Raw genomic sequence first — 20,810 nt, 5'->3', positions numbered from 1 at the left:
AAGACAGGGCTAGGCTAAGCCAACTCCCCTTCTCCTCAGGTCAGTGAGACAGGGCTAGGCTAAGCCAAATCCCCTTCTCCTCAGTTCAGTGAGACAGGGCTAGGCTAAGCTAACTCCCCCTTTTCTCCTCAGGTCAGTGAGACAGGGCTAGGCTAAGCTAACTCCCCCTTTTCTCCTCAGGTCAGTGAGACAGGGCTAGGCTAAGCTAACTCCCCCTTTTCTCCTCAGTTCAGTGAGACAGGGCTAGGCTAAGCTAACTCCCCCTTTTCTCCTCAGGTCAGTAAGACGGCTAGGCTAAGCTAACTCCCCCTCTTCTCAGGTCAGTAAGACGGCTAGGCTAAGCTAACTCCCCCTCTTCTCAGGTCAGTAAGACGGCTAGGCTAAGCTAACTCCCCCTCTTCTCAGTTCAGTAAAACGGCTATGCTAAGCTAACTCCCCCTCTTCTCCTCAGGTCAGTAAGACTGGAGCAGAGGGAGCCGTGCTGGATGAGGCCAAGAACATCAACAAGTCCCTGTCCTCCCTCGGCAACGTCATCTCTGCCCTGGCCGAGAGCTCGGTGAGTACAGCCCTCCCCTCACAGCCGAAGATAGCCGTAGCACAGATGGCAGGTCTCTCTCTCTGGTCTGTTTCTCTGATCTCTCTCTCTCTCTCTGTCTCTGCCCACAGACTTCTATCTGAACTAGCTCTGTGTAATAAAATCAATACAGCAATACATCACAATGTTTTTTCCTGCGATACTGTATTGATTTTTCATGGTACAGTATCAATACATGAATTGCATTTTAGCACAATAAAAATATACAGAACAAGACAGGGAATAGATATAGATAATAAAGTAAAATGAAGGATGTAATTCAATCATTGATACATTATTAATGTTTTAAATGGATTTACAGTACATTCCCTGTGCCCTCCGGATCACCTCCAGGGAACAGGGGATGGAGTTGTATTTCCAGCTGCATTTTTACATTTTCAGTAAATTATGTAGAGTATCGCAATATGTATTGTGTATCGTATCGTGAGGTCCATGCCAATACCCAGCCCTAATCTGAACTGCTCTATAAACCACTAAAACAGTGTTTGACCCAATAGCAGACATGCTCGTTGTAGTGCTGTATATCTGACTATAAGCTATAGCAGAGGAAGCCATTAGTTATAATGCTTATTCATTTTATTGGAGAAGGCTAGGGCAATACTCAGAGCTGTAGTGGACAATTGGGTTATGTTACCTATAATAATGCTCAAAATCGGGATATGATCAGAGGAAAGACCATGTGTAAAAAATAAAATCAAAGTTTCAAGCTCCATTGGCTGATTGGAAATCCAATATTTAATATGAACAACACAACTCTGGATTATTTAATATGAGCAACACAGCTCTGGATTCTTTTATATCAAAATGTAGGTTTTTTTCTTTTAATGCGAGGATTTGATTTGAATAAGCTCAGACCTTTGTTTCTTGATTTCTAAACATAAATCACTTTGCTCAGAAAAAACAACCCCAGGGAAGATACGGTACACTGATATATCCACAAACAAATTAACTTCATGCTCAATGTTTTCTCCGTCTCTGAAAAAAAGAATGTCAGCCTCTGTAGTAAGGCCCCAGGCATCTGACCATGTTGTAATATTATGAGGTCAGGTGAGGCTAATTGCTCTCTATGATGCTGCATATTTACAGTTCCTAAAAACATCCAGTTGAGTAACGGCTGCTTTTGGTATTTAGAATATGTAGTTTTATTCATTTGATTTATCCTTGAATTACTAGACTTTTTGTGTTGGTGAGGCGTTGTAATTTGCCTACTTAGAAAACGCAAAACCAAAAGATAAGCCTTTGCTTCCATTTCCCTTGAATGCATGTTTGACGGATCCTCTTGGTTGTGTGTGCGGTGTGTTCCAGGCCTACATCCCATACAGAGACAGCAAGATGACCCGTATCCTGCAGGACTCACTGGGGGGCAACTGTCGGACCACCATCGTCATCTGCTGCTCCCCCTCCTCCTACAACGAGTCAGAGTCCAAGTCCACGCTCATGTTCGGACAGAGGTGAGGACGGGTGTCACATGGATGAAGCGCGTGCACACACACACACACACACACACACACACACACACACACACACACACACACACACACACCAGTACTGTGATTAGTTTGTTCAAGTTATTTTGGTGGTCTTGTAGAGTTCCCATCCACTTCAGTGGACATTATCTCTTTGTTACAGGTACACAGACCTACAAACATACACACACTCCTTTTTAACAATTTAGAACTTATATTATTATCTTTATCTGCGACAACTTTATATCTATTTGGGTCTACAGCCCTTTGTAACTTTGATAACTTTGTTCATTTGTTGTGTGTGAACTTCCTCCCAGAGCGAAGACCATCAAGAACACAGTGTGTGTGAACGTGGAGCTGACGGCCGAGCAGTGGAAGAAGAAGTACGAGAGGGAGAAGGAGAAGAACAAGACGCTGCGCAACACTGTCACCTGGCTGGAGAACGAGCTCAACCGCTGGAGGAACGGTGAGAGGGCTCTCTCTCTCCCTCTCTCTCTCCCTCTCTCCATCCCTCCCTTTAAAGCTCAATGAGAACTTTTATATAGTTCAGTATTTACCTTTACTTGCGATTACTTTATGAATTGGCCTTAGCAAATCATTGTCATGACATAAGACTGCATGAGACCCTGTGAATTTATTATTTTAGAATTTCGGTGTACTGGCTAGTACACTGGCGGGAAATCTTATAGTGGAAACGGAAGTGACACGTTTTGCGTGTCATAATAGCAGGAAGACAACAAACACTTCGCCCCGCAAATTTATCTTCATGCGCATAAAAGAAAGAAGACCGGTATTTACCTGCATTGTCGCCATCCTTCCAGAAAGTCCATTAAAGTAGCTACAATCTTTCAGCCCAGTCTGCTCCATGCGCGTTTGTTGTTATCATATTTTTTCCCATCATTACAGCGAGTGAATGGGGGATTGTGGGAAGTGTGGTTCTTAAAACACAGTGCAGATTTTATCACAGAGGGGCCCCCAGAGTGCCGAGTTATCTCATGTAGCTTTAATTCAAAGGTGCTTTTGGAGTGGGAAACGTGTTTTCATTGCCAAAGCAAGTGGAAAAAAATATCTGTTTCTCTCTGGTCTGTTTCTCCCTCTGGTCTCTTTCTCCGTTCTGTCTCTTTCTCTCTGTTCTGTCTCTCTCTCTGTCTCTCTGCCTCATCTGTTTCTCTAGTGTCTCTCTCTCTCTCTCCCTCTCTCTCTCTGTATCTCTAGTTGCTCTGTCTGCAGTCAATCACTGGAGGACATATTGAGAACAGTCACTCCTACACCCATACAGTTACACACACACACACACACACACACACACAATTCCATCTATCTGAGCTGCTCCAAAAACCACTAAAACAGTGTTTGACCCACCTGCCTGTCTGACCTGCCACTGCGCCCCCTGCAGGAGAGAGTGTGCCACTGGACGAGCAGTTTGACAAGGAGAAGGCCAACGCCGAGGTTTTGGCCCTGGACAACGTCCCCAACGACAAGCCCGCCTCCACGCCCAACGTGCCTGGCGTCCGGCTCACCGACGCAGAGAAGGGCAAGTGTGAGGCCGAGCTGGTCAAGCTCTACAAGCAGCTGGATGATAAGGTGTGTATGATAAGGTGTGTCTCTGTGTGTGTGTGTGTGTGTGTGTGTGTGTGTGTGTGTGTGAGAGAGAGAGAGAGACACAGATAGATGTGTGTGTGTGTGTGTGTCCCTCTGCTGTAATCTCCTGTTCCCCGTGTGAATCCCAATAAAGTTCCCTTTGTTTTCCACGTCGATCCTAATAAAGTTTTCTCTCCGCGCAGGACGACGAGATCAACCAGCAGAGTCAGCTGGCTGAGAAGTTGAAGCAGCAGATGCTGGACCAGGAGGAGGTGAGTGACGTCTCTCTCTCGCTCTCTTCCTCTCTCCCTCTCCCTCTCTCACACACACACACACACACACACGGTGGTGTGGCAGGTGCGAGGTGGGACACACACAGGCTAGACCCTCACTCACAACCTCTCAGACCAGCTTCCACCAGGGCCCGTCAGAGTAGGAATGCTGAACTAGGACCAGGTTCCTGGCTGGTCACACAATGTTCCCCAATACGACATTCAAAAGGCAATACTGATTCTAGATCAGCACTCTCTCACACTCCTAGCAGTCTTCTCTCCTCCCACGCCTGGGGAGGCTAGGGCCCTGGGGCGGTCACCTTCACAGGTCTGACCAAAGGTTGGCGGATAGCGTTTCGGTCAGCTCGGCTGGGCTTTAAGGACAACGTTCAGTGTAGCTCACTGGACCCTGAAATAGAAAAAAAAACACGTTTTGGAAACTCTGAAGGTTCAGTCAGCCCACTGTGTCCTCTGGTAGGAGTAGTCCATATTGGAACTATATATGTATGTATTCCAGACTACTCAACATCCTGCTCCTCTGCCCCCTCCTGACTAGACACACACAGCCCCGTGTGACGGCTGACCTCAGAGGGCTCTAGTGTTGACCTCAGGTTGGGGGCTACAGCACGGGTTAGTGTGTGTGAGAGGCGGCGCTGTTGCGTCACTGCTGCCGGTGTTGTCGCTCTGCTTCTGGAGAGTGTGTGTCGGGGGGGAGACCAGTCTGTCTAGACGCGTCTGCCCGTACAGCTAACCCCCGTGCCCACGAAGACCCATATCAGCGCGGGACATCGAACGCCAATCCCCCTTTGCGCTCGTGTCCTTAGCGCGCCCAATTTCTAACCTAGATACCGCTTCAAAAAAGGGTTGAATTTCACCACACAAAATAAACTTTGTATGAGATCATGTGTTTGTTTGTTTGTTTAAAGATTCAGATTCCTCGTTTATTGTCTTCCCAGTATTGGGTGCACAGACACAGCACATCTGTATGTGTGTGACTGTTAGGGCTTCTGCAGTATCCATGTCGCCCTGTTTTCTTTAAAGTGTGTGTGTGTGTGTGTGTGTGTGTGTGTGTGTGTGTGTGTGTGTGTGTGTGTGTGTGTGTGTGTGTGTGTGTGTGGTCTACCCACACACTTGCAATAAAATGTGCTTTTGTGTGTTCCTGTGTACGAGTGTAATCGTCATACAAATTCTCTGTCTGTCTGTCTCCCTCTCTCTCTCTCTCTCTCCCTCTCCCTCTCCTTCTCTCTCTTCCTCTCTCCCTCTCCCTCTCACTTTCTCCCTCTCTCTCTCTGTCTCCCCCTCTCTCTCTCTTTCTCTCTCTCTATCTCACTCTCTCCCTCTCTCTCGCCCGCCCCCGCCCGCCCCGTCTCCCGTAGCTGCTGGCGTCGTCTCGCCGCGACCATGACAACCTGCAGTCGGAGCTGAGCCGTCTGCAGGCGGAGAACGAGGCGTCCAAGGAGGAGGTGAAGGAGGTGCTGCAGGCTCTGGAGGAGCTGGCCGTCAACTACGACCAGAAGAGCCAGGAGGTGGAGGACAAGACCAGGGAGTTTGAGATGCTCAGCGACGAGCTCAACCAGAAATCGGTGAGAGGGATTGATTGGTTGGTTGATTGATTGATTGGAAACATAAGTATATCTCAGAAAAAGTGTTTGGTACAGTAATTTTGACGATCTCTCTCTCTTTCTCCCTCTCTCTGCACCCCCCCATCTCCACACACACACACACACACACACACACACACACACACACACACACAGTCCATCCTGTCCTCCATCGACTCTGAGCTGCAGAAGCTGAAGGAGATGTCCAACCACCAGAAGAAGCGGGTGACCGAGATGATGTCATCGCTGCTCAAAGACCTGGCCGAGATCGGCATCGCCGTGGGCAACAACGACATCAAGGTAGAGCCCCCCCCCCCGTGCGCTCCGACATGTGACCCACAACGGCGCGGGCCGCTGTAGGCTACGGCCGTTTTCCTAGGTCGTTTCTCCAGTGACTCCGATTAACAATCGATCCCTTTTTCCTCCCACTCCCTCCCTCTCTCTCTTCCTTCACGACCTTTGACCCAGCAACACGAGAGCAGCGGGCTGATAGACGAGGAGTTCACCGTGGCGCGCCTCTACATCAGCAAGATGAAGTCGGAGGTGAAGACCCTGGTGAGGCGCAGCAGGCAGCTGGAGAGTACCCAGTCCGAGAGCAACAAGAAGATGGACGAGAACGACAAGGAGCTGGCCGCCTGCCAGCTGCGCATCTCCCAGGTACACTTTCTACTAGGGATGTTAACAGTTAATCCACTATCCGGCGGGGCGGCAGTAGCTCAGTTGGTAGAGCGGGTCGTTCAGGGATCAAAGGGTCGGTGGTTCGAATCCCAGCTCCGACTGTCCACATGTCGAAGTATCCTTGAGCAAGACACCTAACCCCAAATTGCTCCCAATGAGCAGGTTAGCACCTTGCATGGCAGCTACCGCCATTGGTGTGTGAATGTGTGTGAATGGGTGAATGAGAGGCCATTGTAAAGCGCTTTGAGTGCCACTAAGGTGGAAAAGTCCATTTACCATTTATCCATTCATTGCCGATAAGAATTTACTCGAGTAAGATTTGGTTACTCGATTAGCTGCTTGTTAATGGAACAAAACTTTTTTTTTTGAATGAACATTATCAACGGGAGTTGCGTGAAATCATGATTTAGGGTGTATTCACACAGACACTAGTTAGTGCGCACCAAATGAGCTTTGGGCCCGAGAGCGCTTCGTTTAGGCCTGTGTGAACACAGCAATCGCTCCAGAAGGGGTGGTCTCGGAGCGGCTTCAACTGAATTCTTGTGCACACCAGTTATGGTGTGAAAGCGCGAGACCTTGGACCGACGCAACTACCTTGTGCACGCCACATGTTTGACCTAAAACGTTTTTCATGACGCTCTTGCACCCGCCCCCAGAAAGATATTGACCAATGACAGCACTGAGCCTTTTCATGTGACTTGTGGTGCTGCATTTGGACCAGAGTAAAGAAAGTGCTGTGTGAAAGCGAACTGCAGTAGCTGAGAAATGAAAACAATGTATCACTTTCGCTTTTGGTGCGCAGCAATGGTGCGCACTAACATATGTGAATATGCCCTCAAGGTCTGACTGCACATGAGGGCGCCACGCCATGTAGTGAAGGCTAATTGGGATGCTGGGAAATTTCAATGCCACAGTGGAAATGAAGCGAGCAATGATCAGTCCGGCGCGGGACGTTCTTATCAATTAATCGACTATCGTTTGTTAAGGTTAACAGTAATCGATTAATGAAATTCCTTGACATTTGCAACCCTACTTTCTACATCTGCTCATTGTATACTCCATCCACTTTCCAGTAAAAAGTTATTATTAAGGAACATTGCATTTCCAGGTAGTAGTCCGCCCCGGGATGCATGATACTAAGGGACCTTTACAGTCATCCATCCTCCAGGTATTGAGACTGCTTCATACTGCATGGCATTAATAATCCTCTCTCTCTCTCTCTCTCTCTCTCTCTTTCTTTTTCTCTCTCTCTCTCTCTCTCTCTCTCTCTCTCTTTCTCTCTCTCTCTCTTTCTCTCTCTCTATCTTTCTCTATCTTTCTCTCTTCTCTCGCTCTCTTTCTCTCTCATCTTTCTCTCTCTCTTTCTCTCTCCCTCTCTCTTCCCTCTCTCTCTCTCTCCCTCTCTCTTCCCTCTCTCTTTCTCTCTCTCTCTCTCTCCCAACAGCACGAGTGCAAGATCAAGTCTCTGACGGAGTACCTGCAGAACGTGGAGCAGAAGAAGAGACTTCTGGAGGAGAACGTGGACTCCCTCAACGAGGAGCTGGTCAAGATCAACGCCCAGGGTACAGCCCTCACCAGATACTAGACTGAACAATGAAATGAGTAGATCACTGAAAAAGGAAACGAGTAGATCACTGAAAAATGAAACGAGTAGATCACTGAAAAATAAAATTAATACATAACTGTAAAATGATCTACTAATGTAAATCCCCCTCGAATCTTGCCATCCTGGATACTATCCTCAATAGACCGATAGTGCCACCTAGTGTTGAGTATGTGAATCGTCTCTCTCTGCAGAGAAAGTCCATGCCATGGAGAAGGAGAACGAAATCCAGTCCGCCAATGAAGTCAAAGTATGTCCCCCTCATCCATCCACACCACTCCATGTTAACTCAATACATACCGGACATCATGATAGTTTGAATGGAAGTGTCACCGAACAACCCATAATTGAAGATGGGCAAATAATTTTGAATGCCGAAGATTGAAAAGAAGAAACTTCTTGCATCCAAATTTGAGTCTATAGATACAGTATGTAATCTCAGATATTCAAATGGGGGCCCCTTTTGTCAACGTGGGTATGGATGACCCCTGACCTCTTGTGTGTTGTGGGGGCATTCCCAGGAGGCGGTGGAGAAGCAGATCCAGGGGCACCGCGAGACCCACCAGAAACAGCTGGGCAGTCTGAGGGACGAGCTGGACAAGAAGGAGAAGCTCATCACCGAGCTGCAGGAGTAAGGAGGACTAGAGACACACACGTTAATATATACGAGAACACACATATATGAACACACACGTTGATATACGAACACAAACACACACGCAGGTAGGGTTGGGCACATTGGGCGCATCCACACACACACACACACACACACACACACACACACACACACACACACACCAGACAGTGTTCTCTAGGTTGTGACTGTGTCTCCCTCCGTCTGCCAGTCTGAACCAGAAGATCATGCTGGAGCAGGAGAGACTGAGGGTGGAGCACGAGAAGCTCAAGTCCACCGACCAGGAGAAGAGCCGCAAGCTGCACGAGCTCACGTGAGTGGCTTAACGTCTTAGCTGTCTATAGAGTCCCGCAGGAGCTGAATATACCAATACTACAATACTCAACTTGGGTAGGGGCCCCGCAAACGCCTGTCTGAGCTACAATCCCACATAACACAATCAGACAATCTTACAATCTCTAAACTTTCATGGTATCATTCCGTGTGATACCAAGCTAACACAATCAGACAATCTTACAATCTCTAAACTTTCATGGTATCATTCCGTGTGATACCAAGCTAAGTCACCACATAGGCACGAAAGTTTTGTCCAATATTGCTGACACAAAGTTTAAGAAATCGATGTCCGCTGCCTTCACTGGCTAGCTTATGAGTTGCCGATATGATTGTAGTTCCTTTTGCAACTTCCGAGTCTGAAAACCTTTGACAGAAGGAGCGTGACTTCAGTGCTCTGTACAGGGTGGGCTCACTAGAACGCGGCTTAACCACCTTAGAGAAGAGCTGCAGCCTAAAATCAGTGATCAATAGCCACGAGAAGTGATGTAAAATCATGGTTAGTTAGCTTCGACTTGTACATTCAGAAGACATGTTCAAGACATGCTAATGTTGTTTAAAGATAATGGTGATAGTAATATTGATGCTAACGGTAAAGCTAATGTCAATGCTAATGACGATGGTAATATTGATGCTAACGGTAAAGCTAAGGATGAGGCTAATGAAAATGCTAAAGATAATGGTGATAGTCAGGGTGCGATTTGTAAAAAAAAAAAACGGGGGGACATTTTCAAATAAGATTTAATGTCCAGAAATGTAACAAATGTAAACATCATAACAAAGGAAACGACTGTATGCTCTCATTGTATTCTTATACACCCAACAAAGTGCTAAAAAAAAAAGGACAAACCATACGATGTTAGGTTATTGATCACACTGCTATGAATTTAGAGCTATCCCGTCCTCATCATAGACCTTTAGACCTCATAAAAAAGTGATATGCGTAGGCTAGTTAAAGGTAGGCACTATGTGCATTATAGGCTACATCAAATCACTGTTACAGTAGGCCTGTGCCTTGAAAGCAAATTTGAACACCAGCCATCTATCCCGACAAATTTGTAGGCTTACATTCAGCATGGATCCATCTTGGTCCACAATCACGCGCACTTTCACCCGTAGGCCAGGCCGCAAGGCTGAAAAGAAAATCTGGAACACAAGATAAAATATAAATTGGTATTGGTCTTGTGAAAAAGAGATTGGTGACCGCGACAATGTGCTGCGCTGACTTGGCTATCGCCTAATATCGAGGATGAGAATAGCAAAACAAAAGCAATAGCCTACATGCTGACGATTGGCCGCTTATCACCCACAACAATAATTGTATTATAATAAAATATTCATCCTGTCACTTACCGATGTTTAGCACTAGCAGAAGAGACTGCTTTGGTGACGGACCTCTGGCGTTTTGGGCATCATCCAAAATCCTCGCAGCAAAATATGACAATGCTTCATTGCTAATTCTTGCTAGTTAGAGTAGGCGCTTGGTTGACAGTTGCCATGACAATCAAACGCGTGGTTAGAACTAGCTGTTGTAAATCATATTTTTGAAATAGCTAGTGTAGTTTTTCTAAATTGCGCCATCTATTTTCGGGCACAGGAATTGTAGCTATATTCAGTCTGACCAGAAGCAGGGATAAAAACGTATCCCCACCGGCAATAAAAATGAATGACAGAGGAGGGGATATCAAAACCAGAGGGGGGGGAAATCCCCCCCATCCCCCCCAGCAATTCGCACGCTGGTGATAGTAATATTGATGCTAACGGTAAAGCTAATGGTGATGGTAATATTGATGCTAACGGTGATGCTAATGGTGTGTGGTACAGGGTGATGCAGGACAGGAGGGAGCAGGCCAGACAGGACCTGAAGGGACTGGAGGAGACCGTGGTGAGTTGGCTGACCCGTCACTACAGCCTGGAAAACTACTGTGGCAGAGGAGGTGGAGTATCTGAATCACTCAAAATAGCTTGATGTCCTCCTGACCCAGTTCTCTCTCTCTCTCTTTCTTTCCCTCTGTGCTTCTCTCTCTCTATCTCTACCCCCCCCTCTCTCTCTCTCTGTCTCTCTCTCTCTCTCTCTCTCTCTCCCTCCCTCTGTGCTTCTCTCTCTCTTTTCTTCTACCCAGGCCAAGGAACTTCAGACCCTGCACAACCTTAGGAAGCTCTTTGTCCAGGACCTGGCTACTAGAGTTAAAAAGGTAAGGCGTGTTTGTTTGTTTGTTCACAGGTTTTCACTGCTTCGCTCGTCAGTCTCGCCCAGGTTGGGTTCGATCGACGTAGAGATGTAACGGTCTGAACATTTCACATCATGATTATAGTGACCAAAATTATCTTGGTCATCAGTATTATCGTGGTATTGTTAAAATGTGCTGCAAATGATCAAAAACTACTGATACATTTCACCAAGTTTTATATTGAAAACCACAAATAGCAAATTAGCAGCACTATGCACTTTTTGTTTGCATAAACATTAAAATAATGTGTGTTGGATACTGTTGCTAACTTTGGTTGATGCTGGACAGTATTTACAGTGAGTTTCTGTAGCAGAAATCAAACATGGTTTCAGTGAGGATTTTTACCGCAATTAATTTAATCTGATATGATCATGGTTTATCATTCACATCCCTACGCAGACAGCCACCTCTCATAAACAGCGCTTTAGTCAGCTGCACCACCGAAAGGCTATCAGAAGGACGGCAGGGGTGGGTGGTATTTATACCGGGCAGTGAGTTTAACCAGTTCAGCTCGGTTCCACTTGCTTGCTGTGCTGTAGCATCTCTCCGCTGTCTTATTGACCGGATGTGCGTTCTGTGCAGAGTGCAGAGATGGACTCTGATGACACAGGGGGCAGCGCCGCCCAGAAACAGAAGATCTCCTTCCTGGAGAACAACCTGGAGCAGCTCACCAAGGTCCACAAGCAGGTAGGTGGTGAAGCTGCTTGTCTAGCCGCACTCGAATTATAACACTCCTTCAGTTTCAGATAGATTTTTAACTCAATGCTCCTCTCTCCTCCTTCCCCTCTCTCCTGTTTCTTTCTCTCTGTCCCTCGACCCCCCCCTCTCCACGCCCCCTCTCCATCCCCTCCTCCCTCCTCAGCTGGTGCGCGACAATGCCGACCTGCGCTGCGAGCTGCCCAAGCTGGAGAAGCGTCTGCGCGCCACGGCCGAGCGGGTCAAGGCGCTGGAGTCGGCCCTGAAGGAGGCCAAGGAGAACGCTTCCCGCGACCGCAAGCGCTACCAGACGGAGGTGGACCGCATCAAGGAGGCCGTGAGGGCCAAGAACATGGCCAGGAGGGGGCACTCCGCTCAGATTGGTGGGTGGTGGGAAGGACGCGAACACACACACACACACACACAGTGTTATACGAGTAGCTGTCACGTTCGACATGGTTATTGTAACCTTCCTACTAAGTCTTAACTGCCTCCTTCCCTCCACCCTCACAGCCAAACCCATCCGCCCCGGACAGCCTCCAGTGGCGTCCCCCACCCACCCCAACGTGAACCGCGGTGGAGGGGGGGGCTTCTACCAGAACAGCCAGACCGTGGCCATCAGGGGAGGGGGCGGAGCTAAGCTGGACAAGAAGTAAGTCGTCACTGGTTGACCCGCTTTTATATAAAACACACACACACTCCTCTCTTACTATATACAGTATATCTACACACACACACAAACACTCCTCTCTTACTATATACAATATATCTACAAACACACACACACACACTCCTCTCTCACTATATACAATATATCTACAAACACACACACACACTCCTCTCTCACTATATACAATATATCTTCACACACACACACTCCTCTCTCACTATATACAATATATCTTCACACACACACACACACACACACACACTCCTCTCTCACTATATACAATATATCTACAAACACACACACACACTCCTCTCTCACTATATACAATATATCTACAAACACACACACACACTCCTCTCTCACTATATACAATATATCTACAAACACACACACTCCTCTCTCTCTAGGATATAGCATGTTGTGAGGTTATTAAACCCCCACCCTGGTCCTGTGTCGTGTAGAGATTAGGGATGAGACGGTATACGGTAAAACCGTGAACCGCGGTATAAAATGTCCACGGTATTAGAACCGTGACATTCCCTGTGTTTACGGTATTACGTTTACGGTATTACACAATAATGCGCTGCTGAAACTTCACATTTCAAGTTGCTTGCAACAGTTAATTTTGTAATTTAAAGGAGTAGTAAAGGGAAAAATCATGTTTAGCCCTGTTTTAAGGTTACTTATGATCATATACAATGGTTCAGATCAAGAAGTTGATAAAACTAGCACTTTTGAGAAAGTTGATAATTGCTCTACCACCGTTTAGGTCATACAATGGATGTGGGTGGGCACCTTGAAAAATCATTCAAAAACATGTTAAACTCTCGATTTCAAAGACAAGAAGCTCACCATGGGGGTAATTGGTGTCCGTTGGTGTTCTGACATCAAATTCGCAGCAAAGTATGAATCCTGTAGGGTTTTATTGATCATTTTAGGAAATCCATTGACTTGTATTGAGGCGACCGTTGTAGATGTGTAGATCAATCCGCAGAGGGGATTCAGGAAGCGGAACTACTTACGGTAGCTATTGTTATTGTTTATGTTGCTAGGCTACCTAGTTTGCGGAAGTTTACACACGTAGGCTATTGCTGCGACTAAATAGTTCTATGCTAAATATTTAAAAAAGCCTTTCCAGATGAACTACTTACTTTATGAAGAACTAACTTTATGGCGAATTATATGTCAGAACGCCAACTAACACCTCGGTGAGTTTCTTGTCTTTGAAATTGAGAGTTTAACATGTTTTTTGAATGATTTTTCAAGGTGCCCACCCACATCCATTGTATGACCTAAACGGTGGTAGAGCAATTATCAGACTTTCTCAAAAGTGCTAGTTTTGTCAACTTTTTGATCTGAACCATTGTATATGATCATAAGTAACCTTAAAACTGGGCTAAACATGATTTTTTCCCTTTACTACTCCTTTAATATAAGCTTGTTATTAATATATAATATATAGTAAAGACTTGTCTATATAAGACTTTACTCATTTGTTGCACTGTAGTTCCTTCAAAGTAAAATACTTGTTTTTTATGTGTGGAGAGGTGAAATGCCCTATACCATGAAATACCGTAAACCGTACCGTGTAACTAGATACCGTATCGTACCGTAATGCAAAAATCCATACCGTCTCATCCCTAGTAGAGATGTAGGATATAGCATGTTGTGAGGTTATTAAACCCCCACCCTGGTCCTGTGTCGTGTAGAGATGTAGGATATAGCATGTTGTGAGGTTATTAAACCTCCACGCTGGTGCATTGTGGGCAGTGTGAGAGACCCTGCAGATGGAGGCGCTGGTCTCAGACCCTGCTAGAGTTAGACAGACAGGTGAGGACAACATGACAGGAAGGAGTGCAGCGACACTCACACTACTACCTTTACTCACTACTACCTTTACTCACTATTACCTTTACTCACTAGTGGCTCTATTCTACATGAGGCTGGAGTGTTTTTTAGATACAATTTCCCTGGACTGGAATTAAGACTGATAAGCCTAAATAGATTTAAACACTAATCTTCAATACCAGAGCTCCTCCAGTGAAAGCCTGTGCTACTGTAGATCAAGTCCAGCCTTCATCTGAGTCAGGAAAACTGCCCTTTTGAGTGAACTTTTGTGGCCTTGAGCTGTTTTGGTATATAGCAAGGTATGCAGGTGTGAACAGCAACTTTTCATAGCTCTAATCCAGTGTTGCGTCAAAAATTGTTACCCACCGAACAGTGTGACCCTAGAGGTCGCTGTTGCACATTTTCTGCAGGTATTAATAGCAGCTGTCAGAAATGTTGACCTGTAACCTGTTTGTTGCTGGCTCTCTGATGATCCAAGCATTATCAATCAATCAATCAAACCTTTATTTGTATAGCGCATTTCATACCCAGAGGCAACACAATGCGCATTAATGTTTTTTGTCATCAAAGGTGAAGGATGGCGAATCACTAGAAAACATTTGGTTAGTGTTTTACTTAATTGCGCAGGTAGCCGACAGCGTGGTCACATGTTCTGACTGCTGCTCCTGTCAGAAGGCTGTCATAGGGAATGAATGGGGAAATGTATTTCACTCCTGAGCCTGAACTCATCGACTCCAAACTGCTCAAAAGCAGATAGCTAGATTCTGTAGGTCAAGGGGAATGTAATGATGTCCACCTCTTGACATTTGGTCGATTTTACTGACAACATTCTACAGTCACACAATTCGGGGGGCATAATTTTCACCAGTTTGAACTCTAATCCTGGTCTGTGATAGTGTGCAAAATTTGTTCAATTTGACTGACATTGGTGAAACCCCTTATGATTGATTTCACTAATCACATGGCTCTTGTAGATCCTGCATTTAACACCCCCCCTCCCTCCCCCCACACCTCTCTCTCTCTCTCCCTTCCTCCTTTCCCTCGTTCGCCCCCCTCCTCTGTCCCTCCTTCCTCCCCCTCTCCTCTCCCCCCCCTCCTCCTCCTCTCCCCCCCCCCTCCTCCTCCTCTCCCTCTCTTCCCCCTCTCCCCCCCTCTCCTCCCCCTCTCCTCTCCCTCTCCCCCCCCTCTCCTCCTCCCCCTCTCCTGTCCCTCTCCCCCCCTCTCCTCCCCCCCCCCCCCCCCCCCTCTCCTCCCCCTCTCCTCCCTCTCCTCAGCAGCTGAAGACAGGAGGACGCTGGACGCCGTCGGTCCATCACCATGACAACCTGTCATTCCATCACGCAGCGACCCGCGGCTCCCTGCCAGGCCCGGCGCAGGGCTGGGGGAGGAGCCTGGATATAAATATATAAATACTCACGGCCTGTACAGATCTACCCTTCATGTTTCCTCTCTCTCTCTCCCTCTCTCTCTCTCTCTCTCTCTCCTTCTCTCTCTCTCTCTCTCCCTCTCTCTCTCTGTATCTCTCTCTGTATCTGTGTCTCTCTCTCTCTCTCTCTCTCTGTATCTCTCTGTCTGTCTCTCTCTCTGTCTGTCTCTCTTTCCTTCTATCTGTCCTTCTCTCTTTTAGCTCTCTGTCTCTGGTTAAGGAAAAATAAAAAAAGAAACATCAGAAATGTAACATTAAACCGCATAAAACACAAGACGTCGCCCAGCACCAAGAACAGGGCAGTCAGAGTCAGAGCGCAGTCTTGGCGAATGGAACTACATGTGAGCTGAATGTGTAGCTTGGTTTCGTCGCAGTTTGTCGTCATCCTCGTCCTGAGTAGCACTGTGCCAAGATGAATGTATGACACTGGGATTTGGAAGAAAAAAAATTGAAAAGAAGAAAAAGATCCTACCATAAAAATTTTCTGTCTAGGCTAATCTGTACATTTTATCTTTCTTTTCTCTGGTTGTAAGTTACCACTGTCTCTGGATAGATGTTTCTTTAAAAAATGGTTGAATCGACTAGACTGCATCAAGCACTACTTGTTCTGTTGTACAGATGTAAAATGGCACTGCTGCACCACATGCTTCCTTAAGAGGTGTTTGGGTTTAAGAAGGCCAAATGTGCAGCAGTGTGGATGTATTTAACTCAGTACCTGTGGAGGCCAATGTTTTTACCGTATATAAAAAAGAGGAAAAAAAGCAACATTGGTGACTTCACAAGAAGGATGGTTAAGCAGTGAGGGGGGGGGGGGGATGATCCGGAAGAAACTACCGTACCGTTATCACTTGCAAGCTTATTCAAGTCGATTAATATACTGGCTTTAACCAAGTGGTTTCCAGGGCAGTGTTACTGGTTGCTATTTCTGTATTTTGGAGCGTATAGTCCCCAGGTAGAGATGGCACACGCTTGTCCTGTCTTAGCCAGGCTGCTCTCATAGAGAAACGTTGTCCTCTTGAGGAGAAAAAGGATTTCGGCTTATGGCTGGAACCAGTTTTAAGTGTAAATTTTACAGGTAAGAGTTATCAATGGGCGCCTTGTGGTGTGTCTCTGTCCTAGTAAGTGGATGAAAATGTTTTGAGTTTTTATTTTATCTAGGGTGCCTCACTTTGAAAGAATATTTTACCCCCGCCCTCCCTAAAAAACAATTTGGTTAATAAGTGTAAATGCAATCATCTTTCTGTTTGGTTTGGTGTACTGTATTTTTTCCCCACTGTTCCTAGCTTGTCATGGTGATGGCATGTGCATTTTGATTGGAGGGCAGTGATTGTTTGGCCCCACCCTTGCCACTGATCAGCCAATCAGAAGAGCAGGGACATGGGTAGAGAGTTTGTTGATAAAACTTTTTGAAATGTATGATCTCAAGGTTTTATTTGTCAGCTTGTCAGTTTAAGGCTTGTCAAGAGCCAAGGGTTCTGTTATGCAGTTCTCCCAATGTATGTTTAGGACCTTGTTCATGCTTTTTTGGTCTTCTGACTCATGCTAGAGCATAGAGACCCCAACCCCCTTTCTGTCCTGTATACTCTGAAGCATTTGCAATGACGTCATTGCTGTGATATTAACCTAGCATGAAACCATCTTGTGAGTGCAATATAGGCATACAATTATACTTCTCGACAATTGTTAGGGAATGACCAGGGTGTTTTTTATATATATATATATAGTCAGCCTCAACAAGGTGTTAATGAATTTAACTTTGTTGTCCTGTCTAGAAACTGTATTTAATTGATAGCACTTCATAAATCTTCTATAAACACATCTGTACTTAGAATACACTCCATATCCAAGCCCCATCTAATCGCAAGAGGGAAATAACGAACCATTTCCAAAAGCCCGACTGCGGAATAGCTTGTCTGTGTTTACATAATCAACTTAGATGTAGCATTTAAGAGGCTATTATGGGAGAGATTGCCCATAACTGTGACAGGACAATGCTCTGTGGCCATTAGGTGTTTCTCTGGATCTCACTTCAGTACAGGACTTGCAGCATGATCACAGTGAGCACACCTGACCGTATCCATAACCTGCCCAGGCTCTGACTCCATCAATATAATGAATATGAAATGGGGAAAAGTTAAACACATCAATTGTGTTCATGGTTTAAATACCAATTAATTTGTTTGCATTTGATTCTAAAGAATATGAAAAATTTAAAACGTAGCCACTTTTTTTATTACTGTGTAATAGTTGCTCAATTTCTAACTGACAGTAAGGATTCCATCAATGGACAAAAAGGTACTGGATCATTCCTAGAGAACTGGTGCACAATCGCAGAGCTCTGATTGGAGGGAAATGGGGAAGTAAATGATATCACCTTTTTGGATTGACTGCATGATGTAAATGTATGTGTGATTAAATAATTATGAGAAAACAATTCTGGTGTCAGTCTCTGTGTTTTAGGACAATAAAGTCTCCTTTGATGAAACATTAAAGAAATATGCAACAGATCTAACCAATCATGCTTCGCCATCTGGAAAACACTATATAATCTGGTTAAATTGATGTTAGGATTTTATCCTGTAATTTTATTTGGTATAGAGCAACGAATCCTTGAGCCGAAATTAAATCAAAGCTGCATTTATTGATTTTATTTTACTACTAGATGGCAGTAAGGAACTCTCGCAAACCTCTTTACAAACCAGGCTAAAATGAACAACCAGAGCCATATAAGGCACGGGTCGGAGCAAAGGCACCGTCTGGCTATTGACAACACAGGCAGAAACGCTGGAACAGCAGCCAGGCAGCCAGTAGGGGTGAGTCATTGAAGTAGGATGCTATGGCTCAATGAAACAATCTGATATCAGGTGGTTTTAATTGGCAGTGGGATGAGCTTGTTTTTACCGGTTGACACACAGATGCTGAGCAAAGTGGTGTCACTAGAGCCAGGACTAAAGCATGGGGAGGCAGCTTTTAGTTCGTATGCCCCCAGTCTTTGGAACACCCTGCCAGAGGACCTGAGAATGTCTGAGACCATGGTAATTTTTAAGCGAGATCTTAAAACATACCTTTTATAACATTTCTTTTACCACATAATTTTACTTGTTTTAATATCTTGGTGTTCTTAATTTACATTCTGTTTTTATAGTTTTTATTCTATTTTACACTGTTTTAATTGTTAATGCTTTTACTTTTATTGTTTCTTTTAAATCTTTTCTCACTGTGTATGATTTATGTTTTTATCCTTCTCCTTTTATGAAAAGCACCCCATATGCTACATTGATTTGTATGAATGGTGCTATATAAATAAAATTACATTGACATTAGTTTTGACAATATGCATAAAATCAATGAATGCAGCTTTAACCACTCTCAGGGACCGGCGCCAGCCTACACCTTCTGGGGATCCTCTGATCTGGGCATACTCTGATCTGGCCATACTCTGATCCGGCCATACTCTGATCTGGCCATACTCTGATCTGGCCATACTCTGATCCAGTCATACTCTGATCTGGCCATACTCTGATCTGGCCATACTCTGATCCAGTCATACTCTGATCCAGTCATACTCTGATCTGACCATACTCTGATCTGGCCATACTCTGATCCAGTCATACTCTGATCCGGCCATACTCTGATCTGGCCATACTCTGATCCAGTCATACTCTGATCTGACCATACTCTGAACTAGCAAGACCAGGGCGCAAACCCTGCCAGTCCCCGAAACACGACACTTAGACTAATATACCACCGCAGACCCCCTCTTTTATATATTAATTTAAATCAATTCATGACTGTGCACCACAATAGGTCAGGCATGCTTTTGACGTATGAGCCCTTTAGTCCTGTGGTCCTCTGGTACTGGCCTTCTAACAACACAACGGCCCAGGACTAAGAAACATGGAGAAGCAGATTTTAGTTTTTATGCTCCCAGCCTCTCGAAACTATGGAGGTTTTGCATAGGGTTGGACTTTGCTAGATTTACCGCAAGGTCGGGAATTGTAAGTATTTCCCGGTTAATGTGCACAATCTCCGACCGTACGGGAGATGTGAGAAATACTAACCAATTTCTCACATCTCCCGCAAGGTCGGGGAATGTGCACATTACCCGGGAGATGTGAGAAACGCACATGTTTCTCCTACATTCCCCGCGAGGTCGGGGAATGTGCGCAATAACCGGGAAAAGCTCACATTCCCCGTTTTCTCACATTGACCGTAACATATGTAGGCTACAGTAGGACCCCACTCATCCGAACCTCCCGGTCTACCGGACAGGCTTAAAATACGTTTTTTTTTAGCCTGCTATCTGGTTACTGGTGGGATTTTCATTACAGTACTGTATCCTACTGTGAATAAAAACAGAACTGTATGTAGACCTACATGTTGCCTGTAGGCTGTAGCCTACTGTCACGTTTAATTTCTTGTTACTTTAATGTCGAGCGCAAAACGCAAACGAGTCTGCTGCGCGAGAGCTGCATTCCTCGGTAGCCAGAAAGCGCGTCAGCAACCTGAAGCAGCATCGAGTCATTTTTCGTTCCCAGTTAATGACCTTCAGGAACACAGACGTGTTGTGGGCATGTAGATTAGCCTACTAGGCCTACTGTATTTGTTAAATAATAGCCTACAGCCTAGGCCACGTTAGCCTACATCGGTTGTTTTAGATACTTTCTTTTAGGCTACAATAGCCTAAGACACGACAACTTGTCTGTCATTTCATTTATTTATTTATTGATTGTCATTTGCTCTAATTGTTCTAATGTTGGCTTGTTTTTAGGCTATACCATTTTGTTCTGCGAATACAGTAGCCTATCGATGCAGCATACGCCTCCGTCCTTGGAAAGATGTTCCTGTAGCCTACAGTAGGGGTAGAATGTTGAAATTTGTAGGCTATACAAATTTGTATATATACAGGGGCCAGTCTTATTATGAATCAATTCTAGGCTAGTTCGTATGGTAACGTTATTTCAAATCACCACATGACAACCACACAAGAGTCATTAGATATCCGTGCGCGTAATAATGACCGACATCACAATGGCTATATAATTCTATATAAGTAGGCTAATTCCACAAAGTTGAATATTGTTTCAGAGTTAACTTCACATTGACGGACAACCGCATCCTTATACAACACGATTAATCAGCAATTCATATTTGAAGACTATTTGAAGATATTTGA

General features: G+C 45.3%; 1 protein-coding gene across 3 annotated transcripts in view; it reads left to right on the top strand.

The window, feature by feature from the left end:
- Positions 1-17,048, top strand: part of LOC311316151 (kinesin-1 heavy chain) — a 29,245-nt gene extending 12,197 nt beyond the window's left edge. For 2 of the 3 annotated variants that reach the window (XM_084446937.1, XM_084446939.1), the window contains exons 9-26: positions 452-556; positions 1,901-2,046; positions 2,379-2,527; positions 3,458-3,645; positions 3,846-3,914; positions 5,291-5,497; positions 5,672-5,815; positions 5,984-6,172; positions 7,638-7,755; positions 7,991-8,046; positions 8,318-8,427; positions 8,642-8,743; positions 10,588-10,648; positions 10,887-10,958; positions 11,577-11,681; positions 11,857-12,073; positions 12,204-12,342; positions 15,483-17,048. In XM_084446937.1, the coding sequence (XP_084303063.1) occupies positions 452-556; positions 1,901-2,046; positions 2,379-2,527; positions 3,458-3,645; positions 3,846-3,914; positions 5,291-5,497; positions 5,672-5,815; positions 5,984-6,172; positions 7,638-7,755; positions 7,991-8,046; positions 8,318-8,427; positions 8,642-8,743; positions 10,588-10,648; positions 10,887-10,958; positions 11,577-11,681; positions 11,857-12,073; positions 12,204-12,342; positions 15,483-15,489 (2,184 nt within the window). In that variant the 3' untranslated portion in view covers positions 15,490-17,048. The remainder of the gene's footprint in view (positions 1-451; positions 557-1,900; positions 2,047-2,378; positions 2,528-3,457; positions 3,646-3,845; positions 3,915-5,290; positions 5,498-5,671; positions 5,816-5,983; positions 6,173-7,637; positions 7,756-7,990; positions 8,047-8,317; positions 8,428-8,641; positions 8,744-10,587; positions 10,649-10,886; positions 10,959-11,576; positions 11,682-11,856; positions 12,074-12,203; positions 12,343-15,482) is intronic. The other variant, XM_084446938.1, reaches the window with a different exon arrangement.
- The last annotated feature ends 3,762 nt before the right edge of the window (positions 17,049-20,810 follow it).

This window comes from Borostomias antarcticus (assembly GCF_949987555.1).
Source record: "Borostomias antarcticus genome assembly, chromosome: 12".
NCBI lineage: Eukaryota > Metazoa > Chordata > Actinopteri > Stomiiformes > Stomiidae > Borostomias > Borostomias antarcticus.
Note: the sequence above shows the minus strand (reverse complement) of the source record. Positions and strands in the feature narration are given on the sequence as shown.